Source organism: Micromys minutus, assembly GCF_963924665.1.
Source record: "Micromys minutus genome assembly, chromosome: 29".
NCBI classification, from domain to species: domain Eukaryota; kingdom Metazoa; phylum Chordata; class Mammalia; order Rodentia; family Muridae; genus Micromys; species Micromys minutus.
The window spans coordinates 35,969,276-35,983,313 of record NC_137964.1 but is presented as its reverse complement, the minus strand read 5'-3'; the positions used below and the strand labels follow the sequence as shown (position 1 = coordinate 35,983,313).

Below are 14,038 nucleotides of genomic sequence, written 5' to 3'. Positions count from 1 at the left end.
TCTGCCTCTTGAGTGGAGTTTTGTTCTTTTCCACAGGCACTGGCTGAATTGGCCAGGCTCACCCGATTTCTGGCTCAAGCAATCTTCCTGCTGAAGCTGGCTTTGCCTAGTTTTGTTTCTTTTTCTTTTTCCTTTCTTTCTTTCTTTTTTTCTTTTTTTTAAAAACACATTCACTGTTAGTAGAATGACTCAGAGTGAAGGAGCTTGCTGCCAAGGCTGGCCATCTGAGTTTGATCCCTAGGACTCACATTGGAGGAAGCAGAGAACCAGTTCCACACATGCTCCGTGGCATGCACAGATACAGAGACGGACGTGATTAAACAACATCTCCCTATAGGTTGTACTGGTTAAGTTCGATACTCATTAAGATGGAAGTCTCTCAACAGCACTTACTAGGCAGCGTTTCCAAGGCCATGTTGGGAAGCTGTGGGTGTTCTTCACGGACTCTCCTACAGTTACAGGGAACCATGAACACTGTGACACATCTCAACTCTTACAGTCTCAACCCGGGAAGGGTTATAGGCTGTCTCTGAGTCTCTTGTGATCAGTCCTCTGTGCTGGCTTCCTTCTGTGTTCCTGATACACACTCAGTCTCTTACCTGCCACTGAGCTTGGCTGTGATTTCAAATAAAACAAGTATGCTTTCTCAGTGGAAAATCGTAATGCTAAGTCTGCATTCTAGACACTCTAAGCCTGGTCTCCCCTGCCCATGGTGCTGTGTTCCCCACACGGATGATAAACTACCAACCATGCTTTAAAGCGCTTATACAACGAGAGCATATTATCATACAGGTTCCATTCTCCATGGCTCCAATGCCGGAGCCACAGGAATCTGGGAGGTATAATTGGGCTTCCTCCCTAACCTTCTTTGTTATTGAGACAGGGTCTAGTGTTGCCCAGGCCAACCTTGAACTAGCTTTTATAGACAAGGCTAGCCTTGAGTTCTTAATTTTTCTTCCTTGCTCTCCCATGTGCTGGGTTCACAAATAGCTCTATGGTCTCTGATCTTGCGTCCTGTTGAGGAAAAGGGCTTGGGATCTCAGGCTGGGTGAGGAAACACTGCACCCCACCCTGGAGTATGCAGCTCCTGTCAGGCTCCTCGAGGTCTGTTTTGAGGAATGAGGAGGAAGTCTGGGAAGGCCCACTGTCATTTAATTTGTAGGCAGGCTCCTAAGCAGACTTGAGTTACTTCTTGCTGACACTGTATGATGACGTGTTTCTTGTGAGTTCTCAGTGAGGAGTTGGCTGCATTCCATTCTGCCTTCTATGCTTGACTTAACAGCATTCCCCAGACAAGCACAACCCAGTGCCTCAGGTTCTGTGACTTAGGATTTCTGGAATTTCTCATTTTCTTCTTTCTTCTCTCTTATAGCCTTGCATAATCAAGATTAAAGATGTCTTTGATGTGGAAGATTATTACATTGTTCTGGAACTGTAAGTAGTAACATTTCAATTGAAACACTTAAGCTTATGTTTCCATGTAAAGAACTGAATGCAGATTAGTCCGGAGGTGGTGGCACACTCCTTTAATCCCAGCACCCAGGAGGCAGAGGCAGAGGTAAATATCTGAGTTCAAGGCCAGCCTGGTCTACAGTGTCCTAGGACTGTATGGAGAAACTCTGTCTCAAGAAAACAGTAACAGATATTTTAAATTCAGTTTTGCTATTGTTGTTTAGCTCAAAGGGATTAAGTAGCTCACACAGAACTACAGCGGTGAAGAACTGAATGAACTGGGGTTCAGACACCAGTTGCCTGGCCCAGATAGGTAGTCTGTTTCCACTCCATACATGTAGGAACACTGTAAGAATGCAAATCTCTGGGCCTCTTTCCAGCTTCTGGAATCAGATTTTCATTTATTTTATCTTTTGGGTTTTCAAGATAAGAGTTTTTCCTTTTTTTTTAAAGATTTATTTATTTTATTTATATGAGTACACTGTAGGTGTCTACAGGTACACCAGAAGAGGTCATCGGATTCCATTATAGAAGATTGTGAGCCACCACGTGGTTGCTGGGAATTGAACTCGAGACCTGGAAGAGCAGTTAGTGCTCTTAACCGCTGAGCCATCTCTCCAGCCTGACAAGTGTTTTCTGTGTAGCCCTGACAGTTCTAGAACTCTCTTTGTAGACCAGGCTGGCCTCTAACTCAGATCTGCTTCCAAGTGCTGGGATCAAAGGTGTGAATCACCACCACCCTGCTGGAATCAGTTTTTTAAACGTTCCCAAAGAAGTCTCCATTGCTTATTATAAATTCCATCTTTCCCTCTTTTCCTACCTGGGCATCTGATTATGGATAAGGCTTATGAGGTCATTAATTTGTTGTAAGACTTATGTTTGATTATTTTTAGTTATGTGTTTGTGTGAGTATGTACCTATAACTGTAGTGGGCTTTGGTCTCCTGAGATGGAGTTACAGGTACATTCGAGTTGGACGTGGGTGCTGGGAACTGAACTCGGGTCTTCTGTGAGAGGAGTGAGAAGTGAGGACGCAGTCCTCCCAGGTGTGGTTGAGGAAAAGGTTTTTATTGTTCATAAAAGGGAGAGCAGAGGCAGCCATAAGATTCCAGAGCAGGGAGAGGAAGTGGCAGATGAGGCATGGCCAAGAGACTGAACCTGGCCATGAGAGAAGAGAGCAGTAAGAAGAGGTAGAGAGGAAGGGGGAGGGAGGTGGAAGACGAGGAGGAGGAGGGAACACAGAGGAGAAGAGGAGAGGGGGCTATGAGAGCTCATGGCTGAAAAGGTAGGTGGGACTGAGAAGCTGAGGGGGGAGGGAGCTCATGAGCTGGAGAAGTTCAGGGTAGGGGATGGGTGAAGAGAGCTATGAGGAGCCAAGGTCCTTTGAGGAGTAGAGTGAGCCTGAGCCAGCAAGTCCTCTGGCATGCTGCTAGCCTCCCCTGTGGGTTTCTATGGACCAGCTATTTCTCTAGCCCTTAAGAGAGTGACATGTATTTCTTCATTTGTGTATTAGAGTCTATTTAGTTTTGGTTTTTGGGAGACAAGGTTTTTCTGTGTAGCCTGGCTGAGCTGGAACTCACTCTGGAGATTAGGCTGGACCATCTTAATGCAGAGATCAGCCTGCCTCTGCCTCCCAAGTGCAGGGGTAAAAGACCAAATTGCTTGGCATATTTGTTTATTTTGAGAAGAGCATTCCTATCTCTGGCTGGCCTGGGGCTTTGAGCTTTGAGTGCTGGTGTTAAAGGTCTGCTCCACCCTGCCCAGCCAAGCTCATTCTTTTTAAAAGTGACGTCAAGACTGAGAAAAACATGAACCGTGTTTCAGCCTCTGGCACGAGGCAAGTGCTCATTGACCCCCCAGTCCTCATTTTTCTGGGTTAGGTGAGTTTGTTTCACTGGTGTCATGCTCTGTCTGTGTTTCAGGATGGAAGGAGGAGAACTGTTTGACCGGGTGGTGGGGAGCAAACGCCTGAAAGAAGCCACCTGCAAGCTCTACTTCTATCAGATGCTTTTAGCTGTACAGGTAGGAGAAGTCCTGGTGGCAGGGAGGGGCCAAGGCACCAAGGCTCTGTGTGTTCTGCTCTAGGCAAAAAGACAGAAATGGCTGCCCCCTGTGACTCAGGTGATCAAGCTCTTGCCTGGTGTGTGAGACCCTAAGGAAGGGAACTGAGGAAGGAAACATATTACCAGGTCCAGTGGCACAGCCAGGAATCTCGGCTATTTAGGGAGATTAAGGCAGGATTCTCAGGTTCAAAGCCAGCTCCCTCCAGCAATTTAGAGAGAGCTTGTTTCAAATAAAATGGAGAATACTTCAGAGGTAGAGTGGTTGCCCAGCACGCACAAAGCCTTGGCTGTCTGTCTCTCTATCTCTCCTATCTTAGGAAAAACAATCTGAACAACCCATCTATGCCACCGTCTGGGGTCTTTCTAGAGGGACGTTGATTCTGCTCCTGCCTGACCCTTGTGGCAATAATTTGGTTTGCAGAGTGTGAAGGTGAGAATGAAAGCAAGGCTGACTGGTTGGGATGATTGAGGTAGACATCTGTTCTTCCACAGACCAGTAATGTGTTCCACAGGAATGGAGGGGACTCTACTTTCCCTTGATCCTAGATCCTGTTACAACCCCTCCCACCTTCCTTTCTCTTTTTCTTCTCACAGTCCTGGGGATAGAACCCACAACCAAAGACACACACACACACACACACCCACACACACACACCACAGAGCACATATACACCATTCCCACATCCCACCACCACATATACTCATATAGGTCAAGTGTACCCTGCAAATGTGTGGCAGTTGCCATGGCAATGGACTTGAGGGTCCTTGTCGCCTAAGGGTGACATTGCTGGATTGGGAGGCTTCTGATGCCAACACACACTGCACTCTCTCACACATAGTACACACACTCTCACAAGCATCACTCACACAAACACCACACACTTTTACTCACACACATACCATACACACACACACTCACACACTCACATACTCACACACACATACATACTCAACACTCACAACATACACACTCACATACATACCACTTTACCTGTATCCCTGGTAGCCCTTTGTAAGCCAAAGGCTGACCTTAACTTCACTCTGAGGTTAACTTGGCTTTGAACTTTTGATTTTTCTGCTTTCACTCCCAAGTGCTTAGAGTACAGGCACGCTTAGCTTCTCAGTTCACTTTAAAAAAAAGGTTTTACTTATTTTATTTATATGAGCACACTGTAGCTGTCTTCAGACACACCAGAAGAGGGCATCAGATCCCATTACAGATAGTTGTGAGCCACCGTGTGGTTGCTGGGAATTGAACTCAGGACCTCTGGAAAAACAGTCAGTGCTCTAACCACTGAGCCATCTCTGAAGCTCAACTAACAAGGTAATTTTAAAGTACTGAAGCTAGCCTTTGCACCTAGGAATAGATTAGTAGTTTAGTTATTGATGTTTATAGCATTTGGGGGTTAAGCATAGTTTATGCTAGGCTAGTCCTGTATCTCCAGCTTTCAGAGTACCTCTGCTTTGTGTGTGTGTGTTTCCGTATTTGTATATATGTGTGATTGTGTGTGTGTGTGTGAGAGAGAGAATGTATGAGTATGTGAGAGTATGTTTGGGGTGTGAGTGTGTGTAAGAGTGTGGGAGAGAGTATGTGTGTGTGACAGTGTATGAGAGAGCGAGAGAGTGTATGTGAGAGAGAGATTGTGTATGTGTAAGAGATTTTGTGTGTGTGTATGTGTGTGAAAGAGTGTGTGTATGTGTGAGAGAGAGATTGTGTGTGTGTGTGTGTGTGTGTGTGTGTGTGTGTGTGTGTGTGTGTGTGTTAGAGAACAACCTGGAGAGACCTATTCTTCTTCCATGATTTCTGGGGCTTGAGGTCAGTTTGGTGGCATGTACCTTTCAAATATTCTTAGGAATTAAACAACAAAATGTATAATTTTGATGGAATTCCTATGATGTATTATCACTTATTTAAATGTTTATTGGACAGACACTGTGCTTGTCTATGAGGAGGTTTTTGTTTTCTGGAATTGTAAAACCATAAGTTTACCATTCTAAGTTGCTTTTTTTTATTTTTACGCTTTTTAAAGGTTTTTATGTGACATAAATTTCTGAGTGCTCAGGCCTGGTACAGCTGTGACTTTGAGGATGCTGATGCATAATTCAGCTTAATTTTGCCCAGGCTAATAGTTAAGTGTTGGGAACTGTGTCTCCTTACGCGTGTGCATACAAACCAACAGTCCTGCCTGTTTTTGTACAGTACCTTCACGAAAATGGGATTATACATCGGGACCTAAAGCCGGAGAACGTTCTCTTATCGTCTCAGGAAGAGGACTGTCTCATCAAGGTGACCATGCTTGTCCTTCTTGTGGCCACTGCTGTATATTTCTGCTCAAACTGCCTTTTAATTTCTTACATTAAAAAAATAGGAATATCAAAAGGTTGAGAATCTCACTCGCCAGTCTTGCCAATTATTGTTGAGATGGCCCAGTGTTCCACCATCTAATGAGCAGCTACTGAACTCCAGAGCATATGAACCTCTGTGTTCAGAGGGAGGGAAGCGGGTCTAAATGGACCAACGGGTCACAGACCCTACCTTTCTTCCTGAGCCTAGCTTCTCTTTAGAATCTCCTGTTACAGTTGCAAGACAAAAAGCAAGAAGACCCAAAACATAAAACTTGAGTGACAAAGGTGCATTTCATTTCTTTCCTGTGATGATGTAAAATGTAAGAGTGTTAGGTGCATAGGTATTCATTCCCTAATGTGTTGATAGCTGGCTTACACAGTTTTTGTAAGGTTAAAATGATCATAGGCAAATTATTTCTCAGGGTTCCTAGGCCCAGGGATTTTCTTTTAAGCAAAATTATTGTGCAAAGGCACGGAACTGTATACATTTTGGGTTAATGGCGGGTGTCTGAATGACAGATTAATTCAGTTTCCGTGTCTCTTGGGATGGTGAGATATGACAATGTTTGTATTTCTTTTTTTTTTTTTTTTTTATGCTTATAATTTTAGATCACTGATTTTGGGCAGTCCAAGATCTTGGGGGAGACCTCCCTGATGAGAACTCTATGTGGTACGCCCACTTACCTGGCTCCTGAGGTCCTTGTCTCCAACGGGACCGCTGGGTACAGCCGCGCTGTGGACTGCTGGAGCTTAGGTGTTATTCTTTTCATCTGGTAGGAGACACTTTCGTGGTTCCGAAGTCTGGGTGGGTGAAGTCAGATGAGATCGTGCCCGTGTCCGGGCAGAGAGCTTCTGTTTGTCTCAGGTCACGCTTTGATCTTTAACTTAAGAAAAGCTGATTTTTCCTCATTGCAGAGAAGCCTGTGCCAATGCCGCTGACAACGCCAGTTGACTTTTTTCCTTTCTTTCTCTACCAATGTTAAGCCTAAGTGGGTATCCACCTTTCTCTGAGCATAAGACCCAAGTGTCACTGAAGGATCAGATCACCAGTGGAAAGTACAACCTTATTCCTGAAGTCTGGACAGATGTCTCAGAGAAGGGTATGATACTGAAGGGTCACAGACTCGTGGTTTGCTGACATGTGGGTGTCCTGCTGGTGGGAGTTTCTCCTCAGACTGCTGCTTCTCTCCCATCTGGTCATTGCGGTGCTGGGCACCACAATGACAGGAAGAGGACATGATTCAGATCCTGAGCGTCAGAGCCTGAGCATCTAGGTCTGCTACTTGTCACATGTGTGCCCTTGAACAAGTTATTTAATGTCCTTGAGTCTCTGTTTTCCTTGTTTGTAAACAAGTGGTCATTAACCCTGGCATTAAAGGTTTTGTGTGGGGTTTAGTATAACATAGTCAAGGGCCTGTCACCCATTCAAGTGTGCTAAACGGCTCCTGATAACAAACATTCTTTGAGTAAATAGAATGTAAGAGCTCAATGTCATTGGTTATTTGTATTTTATTTATTTATTTACAAATATTATTTATTTTATGTATGCAAGTCTTTAGACACGCCAGAAGAGGGTATCAGATCTCATCACAGATGATTGTGAGCCACCATGTGGTTGCTGGGAATTGAACTCAGGTCCTCTGGAAGAGCTGAGCCATCTCTCCAGCCTGTATTTTACTATTTAAAAGTGCAACCTTGCAACTCCCCGGATAAAAGGTGTGTTAAAATCAAGTGTCTAATGATATAACCTAGGTGATTGTCTCAAGAATTTAAGGGAGAATTTTGTTGCAGCATGCAAGCCAGCCTTTGGTTTTTGCTTGCTTTCGAGGTAGGGCTTTATTTGCTTATAGGAAGCCCCTCTCTGGTCTCTAATCATCAAGCAATGGGATCTAGAGTTTCAGTTGCATTGTAAGTATCTCAGAACTGGGTAGAAGTTCAGTTTAAATTTGCCTGGACTCGAGCAAGAAAAGGAATGGAAAAAGTAGTGATGTCAGAGTAGGGAGAGAAGGGGTGCATCCTCCTTCTTAAGGTCCCAATCTTCTGTATTCAGAGAGGGAGGGGCTTGGAGGGCTCTCTCCACCAAATCTGATGGTTCTGTGCTTCCCTCCTCTCTGGCTGGTGGTCTGTAGATCTGGCGTAGTTTAATGCAGGTGGAATGTATTTATTCTTTTTATTGTGATTTTTCCCAATTCTCTTGCTACTTTAGCTCTGGACCTTGTCAAGAAACTGTTGGTTGTGGACCCAAAGGCTAGGCTTACCACAGAGGAAGCCTTAAATCACCCATGGCTTCAGGTGGGTACAAGGCAGTTCCTTTTTGTCTAACATTCAGGGGAGCCCCTCACTGCTTTAAGCGAGGTGAGGCGGAGGGTTGTACAGTTTCTGTGTTGTTGGGTTCATTATGTAAGTGTTTTCAGTCTGCTGGTAGGTAAAGTGTGTGTGCAATTGTTTCTAATCAGTACACACACATGTGGAGGAGGAGATCGAGAGATGGGGGAATGGGAGGAGTGAGTGAATGAATATGTGTGTGTGTTTTGGGTGTCACCTCTTTCCATGTGACTCTTGGCTCACTTCATATCAGGTTTTAGTTCTGTCTGCCCTGAGATTTCAGTGTGGCTGAAATTTCTTTGAGAGTTTTGTCTTTCTCAACCTCCAACCATCTCTCTTTTCTGCTCTTCTGCTTGGTGGAGTAGACTGTGCTGGGGTCCAGCCATTTTTCACCTTTAATCAAGAAAACTGGGGCAGGTCCAGGAAGGCAGTCTCCCTAAGGGAACTCAGCCACTTTCTGAGCCAGGTGGCTGTTTTAAAGGGTCTCATTCTTGTTCCAGATGAGCAAGCTTGTTCTTAGCGCAGGCTGTAACCTGCACCCTTTTTAGTGTGCGTGATATCCATGTTCACATGTCCCTGTTGCTTTCAGATTTTTGTGCCAGGCTCATTCAAAACCTGCTGTTAGTGTAAGAGTGTCTGTCTGTAACGTTGGGAGATTAATTGTTGACTTGGAAGAGCATCATCCACTTATCTGGTAGATGTGTTATTTCTACTCTTCATCTTGGCCACACTTTTCTGTGAACTTCCTTCTGGCCTTTGTCTCCTTTGGGGATGTCATAGGTAGCTGGAGCTTTCCTGTCTTTGGTTCTCTGTTCGGGAATCACCTTGAAAAGTGTTCTTATGGGGTTCTGGAACATTGTTCCCTTTCTGTGCAACCTTACACACCTAAGTTTTGGTCAGACTAGCTCAGGTCTCGAACAGCAAATCCTTAAGGAAGGAGAGTAGCTGGACCTGAGGGGATGTCTCACCAGGCCCAGCACAAAATCTGACAACCCGAGATTGATCCCCAGAATCCACATGGTGGAACAAAGAACCGGCTCCTGAGAGTTGTCCTCTGATTGATTCTACACACACACGTAACATAAATGAAAAATGCAGTAAAATACTTTTTTAAAAGGGGAGCTGGGGAAGGGGACAGATATATATGTTTTAGTTGTTGCTCTGGAAACATGGTTCTCCTCTGAGAAGAAATCTTGTCAGATGATTTAATGTTTACTAGACCACACAGGTCTGAAAGCAGCAAGGGCCTTGGAGACAAGGAGTTTGGAAACAAAGATGTCTTTGCATGTGGGAATTTAACTTTAATGAAAAGAGAAGCCCACCCTTTGGCTCTTTTCACACGCCTTAATAGGGCAGTTTCTGGGATCCAAACAGAGGTAGACTCACTGTGTTGGCTTTCTGTTAGCTTTGGAGAGGAAGCATGGCTGGCCAATCAGGCCTAGCAACGGGGTTTGCATTTGCCTGAGATGCTTGAACTTCTTGTCTCTTAAAAAAAAATCTGTTATTCACAAGTAATTAAAGCTGAAGCCCAGCTCTGCTCCGACCTCTAGTGAAGACACTTCTTGTCAGTGTTTTGCTTGGAAAACATCGTGGGTTCTAGATGAGGAGGGTGAGGGCGCAGGGGGTCGTCTAAGCATCTGCTAATGATGAGGTTCAGGGAAATGTCTCCTTCTCTCTCTTCTCTCTGCCTTGTCATTTGCTGGCTGATGTTCTGTAGGAGCTCTCCTCCATTTTGGTAATATAGAAAAATCCTTCCTGCTTGCTTTTCAGGGGCGTTGTAACTTAATATTTTTGGATGTAGACTTCCCACAGGTTTACAGAACTCTTGATACTTGGTGTTGAGATGCTTTCTCCCCTTCCGGTTGACCTGTGGCTTGTGAATGTGATGCAGGTAGCCACAAGCCATGAATGGCTTCATCAGACAGTGTCCAGAAGAAGGACGTTTGTGCTTGTTAGTTTTCCATCAGCTGTGGCACACCTAGATCAACGTAGAAAGAGAAAAGGGTTATTTTGTTTACATTTGTGGGGGAGGCCAGTCCATGATCAGTAGGAGAAAACAGAGGAAGAGGTTCCGGGGAGACGGCTTGTCTTACAAATGTGAGGAACTGAGAGATTGGGGGTGCATAGTCCCCTGCAGCTTGTAAGCCAGCTAGCTCGACTGTACGTGGTGGTGAGCAACAAGAGACTCTTAAACAAGATGGAAGGCAAGGACTGACACGCAAGGTTAACCTCTGACCTCCACATGCATGCTATGACATGCTGGAAAGACCTGGGAAGATTTGTTTTATTTTTAGTTTTGTGTGTATGTGTGTGCGCACGCACACACGTGTGCATGCGTGCAGGCTCATACCTGGGAGTGCCAAGCTGAGCTCATACACAAAGGTTTTTAAAGGAAGAGGAAAAGGTCCATGATTTTCTTCTAGGCTATCTCCCAATAATGTAACTCCTTCCCGGTGGCCTCTGTTCTCAAGGCCTAGTGTCTTCCTGTTAGAGGTCAAATGCTGAGCACGCAGGACTTGCAGCACTTACCTAGTTCATAGAGGGCAGTCTGTGTTGGTTTTACTCACGCATCCATCCCTTCAGAACACAGTTAATGAGTCCATGTGTTTGAAACACATGTTGGGCACCATGATCTACAGAGCAGAGCAATACACATGAATGAGCTTTGTGCTGTCCAGATAGGTGTCCTGTGAGTAGCCAGTAAGACAAGAAAGTAGGCACTGGCACCCACAAAACTCACTCTTAATAGATGCCATCGTAGAGGTAGAAAAATATGTCAAGTGCACAGGGCATTGAGATGGTCTGTAGTCTAGTTTGGTTTCTCTGTTATTGTGGTAAACACAGTACTAAAGGACTAAACCCCTTAAAGAGGACAGAGTTTATTTCATTTTACACTTCCACATCACCGGGAAGTCAGGGTAGGAGGGAACTTAAGGCAAGATCCTGAAGCAGAAACTGTAGAAGAATGGTACTCACTGGCATGCTTACCATGGCTTGCTCCTTTATATAACTTAGGACCACCAGCCTAGGAATGGCACCACCCACAGTGGGCGTTATTGCCTACTGGCTAATCTGATGGAAACTGGTCCTTTTCAAGACGATTCTAGCTTGTGTCAAGTTGACAAAGTGTAGATGAGGAATGGCTTCAGACACAAAATTTCACTACTCTATACCTTTTGGGTGCTGTGATTTAAAGGTGATGCAGGCAAATCTCTGATTCAAGGACTGGTTTACATAGCCAGTCAGGGATGCACAGTGAGACCTTGGGTGGTAGTGTGGGATTGTGAGTGCTTGGTGCTTGATGTGGGTGCTGTAAACCAGATTCAGGTCTTCTCCAAGAGCGGTTCATATTCTTACCTCTGAGCATCTCTCTCTAGCCTAGATGTTTTATGTGGAACGGTGCCAGGCTACCTCAGAGCTTCTGCGTGCAGGTTCTTGAATCCTGCAGGATTTTGCCTTGAGGGAATCGGGACCTAGTTATGTGCTTTTGAGAAGATTTCTTCTTGTTTATGCTTCCTCTGCTCCATCTCTCCCTCTTACAGCCCAGAATACCTACAACATCTGGTCCTGTCTATTGCCATCTCTTCCATGAGATGTGGACTATGACCCTTCTGTTAACTTGCTTTTTCTCACTTGCTGGATTAGCTGTTTGGATGACCTGCGTAATTGGCTCTGTTTGTGTTAGGGAGGAAGGGGTCTGGTTCTGTGAGGACTCAGGGTGGCACAGTATCAACTTTGTGTTTGGGCCTCCTGACTAGTGTTCCCCACAGCATGTTGCTGGTTCTGAACCATAGCTGGGGTCTGGTTCTCTGGTTAATAAGAGCTCATGATAGTTGAGTTTGGTGTAGCAAATGCTGATTGATTACAGGGGTGAGCAGCCATGCCCCTTCATTAGGAAACTTCAGCAGAAGTATGAGGTTTGATGTCAGGAAGACAGCCTTGGGCATTTATTTACCTGTCAGTCTGGGAGCTTGCTTTTCCTCATACGCAGCCTACCCATGCCTTTTGATTTCTTCACAGGATGAGTACATGAAGAAAAAATTTCAGGATCTACTGGTGCAGGAAAAGAACTCGGTGAACCTCCCACTGGCTCCCGCCCAGGTATTCTGATGACTTTACTGTATTCTAGAATGAGTTGCTGTTGAGCAAATCTTAATGACTGAACGTTCTGTGGAGAGGCAGGTGCTCAACCTTTAAAAAAATGTCCGGCTTGGTGACACATACATATGATGTCAGCTCTTAGAAGGCTGAAACAGGACATTATCTCAATAGAGGCAGTGGGGTTGGTAGTCATAAGCCAGCTTGTTTGCATAATGTTGGGTAGTAGATTATCTTACTTGCTGGCTGTACTTGGGATTGAACCCGGGGCCTTATGCTGCTTAGCCAAGCCCTCCAGCCAGAGCCAGTGCCTCTGTGTTTTGTTTTGATGATACGTTCCTGCCACCTCGGAAGATTGAATCACGCAGGATGTGCTGAATGAATTGGAACATAAGATGGGCTGATCTCCAGGTCTTTCTCATGGCAGGATGCAAGATCGAGTCTGTTAGTGACACAAGTTTAAATTTTTGGGAAATGTAAAACTTGGGCAAATAGTCTCTGATGGGTTCTGTTTTAAGGATTTTGTTGTTAGTGAGTAAAAGTTTAATTTTACCATGGTTTGATGGTGGCAGCTTCTTGATGGCAGTTTTATTGTTTTCAAGTTCTTTGTAAGTATAAACGAGTCTGTTTACCCTTGCCGTGTTTTGGTCAGGGGTCTTGTTCCTTTTCCCTCGCTGTCCTTTCCTAATTTTATGAGTAGGAAAACTCTAAGTAGCTATAAGTAGACAGTGTCAGGAGCTGGTAACCAAGGGAAGCTGTCGGTGCGGCCCCACTGTCCTTTGGCTTCCCAAGGAACTCATCTCAAGTTGGAGGCATTTTAAATAAAAAGTGCATGTCATGATTTCAGCCCGTGTAGCACAATAGAGTGTGATCTCCCGGCAACCCTGACTCTGGAAGCTGGACGCGGGGGCTGCCTTACGCCTCGCCTCACCTAGAATTTGACAGGGAAAAGAGCCAATTTGAACTTGCTTTTGTGTCACTGGATGGCTTTTTTTTTTTTTTTTTTTTTTTTAAAGTGGCTGTGCACTATTAGCAGTTAGAAACCGCTGGGGAGAGTCCAGAGGTGTGTTAGGAGGACTCAGTTGTCATGACAACTAGTAATTTTCATGCAATGCCCCTAGTTTACCGAACTGTGAGGAGCTTTGACAGAAGCTGTGCTTTTTCTCTTGAACACTTCTCCTTTTGCTTTATTTCCAGACTTCCGGTCAAAAGCGGCCCCTGGAACTGGAGGTAGAGGGCGCAGAGAGCACAAAGCGCTTGGCCGTGTGTGGGGGTGTGCTGTGAGCTTTGAACATGAAAGAAATGTGCTTCCTTCTACACTGCCTTCTCCACCTTGAAGTCTTTTTTTTTTTAAAGGCTATATATTTTGTAAAAATATAGTCTGTATTTTAATGATGGGAACAATTGCTTTTTCCATCACTGACACACAATTACAAACCTTATGGAAACTGGCCTCTGGGCTTATGTTTCATGACCTGCACTTTAGATGAATAGCTTTCTTTTTTTTTTTTTTTTTTAAAGAAAAAAATGTTAGGGGGGTTGTGTTGAGAGATGGTTGAGTGATTAAGAACACTCCTGTAGAGGACAGGAGTTCCCAGCACCCGTGTGACTACATTCTAGATTTGATGCTCTCTCCTGGCCTCTCTGGTCACCTACATACGTGTTCATGTGCGCGGACACACATAAACATTAAAAAGAATATTCTAAAACAATGTTAGTAGTTGTCGTGGCTTTTCATCTGGATCCTCACATTGC

At 44.8% G+C, this 14,038-nt stretch overlaps 1 protein-coding gene across 1 annotated transcript in view; it reads left to right on the top strand.

Moving 5' to 3' along the window:
* Positions 1 to 13,771, top strand: part of CHEK2 (checkpoint kinase 2) — a gene marked incomplete at its 5' end in the record, with an annotated part of 29,499 nt that extends 15,728 nt beyond the window's left edge. The window contains 8 exons of the mRNA XM_080940545.1: positions 1,373 to 1,434; positions 3,374 to 3,473; positions 5,715 to 5,801; positions 6,470 to 6,633; positions 6,845 to 6,960; positions 8,067 to 8,152; positions 12,206 to 12,286; positions 13,481 to 13,771. Coding sequence (XP_080796671.1) covers positions 1,373 to 1,434; positions 3,374 to 3,473; positions 5,715 to 5,801; positions 6,470 to 6,633; positions 6,845 to 6,960; positions 8,067 to 8,152; positions 12,206 to 12,286; positions 13,481 to 13,567 — 783 coding nt within the window. The 3' untranslated portion in view covers positions 13,568 to 13,771. The remainder of the gene's footprint in view (positions 1 to 1,372; positions 1,435 to 3,373; positions 3,474 to 5,714; positions 5,802 to 6,469; positions 6,634 to 6,844; positions 6,961 to 8,066; positions 8,153 to 12,205; positions 12,287 to 13,480) is intronic.
* Between the last annotated feature and the right edge of the window lie 267 nt (positions 13,772 to 14,038).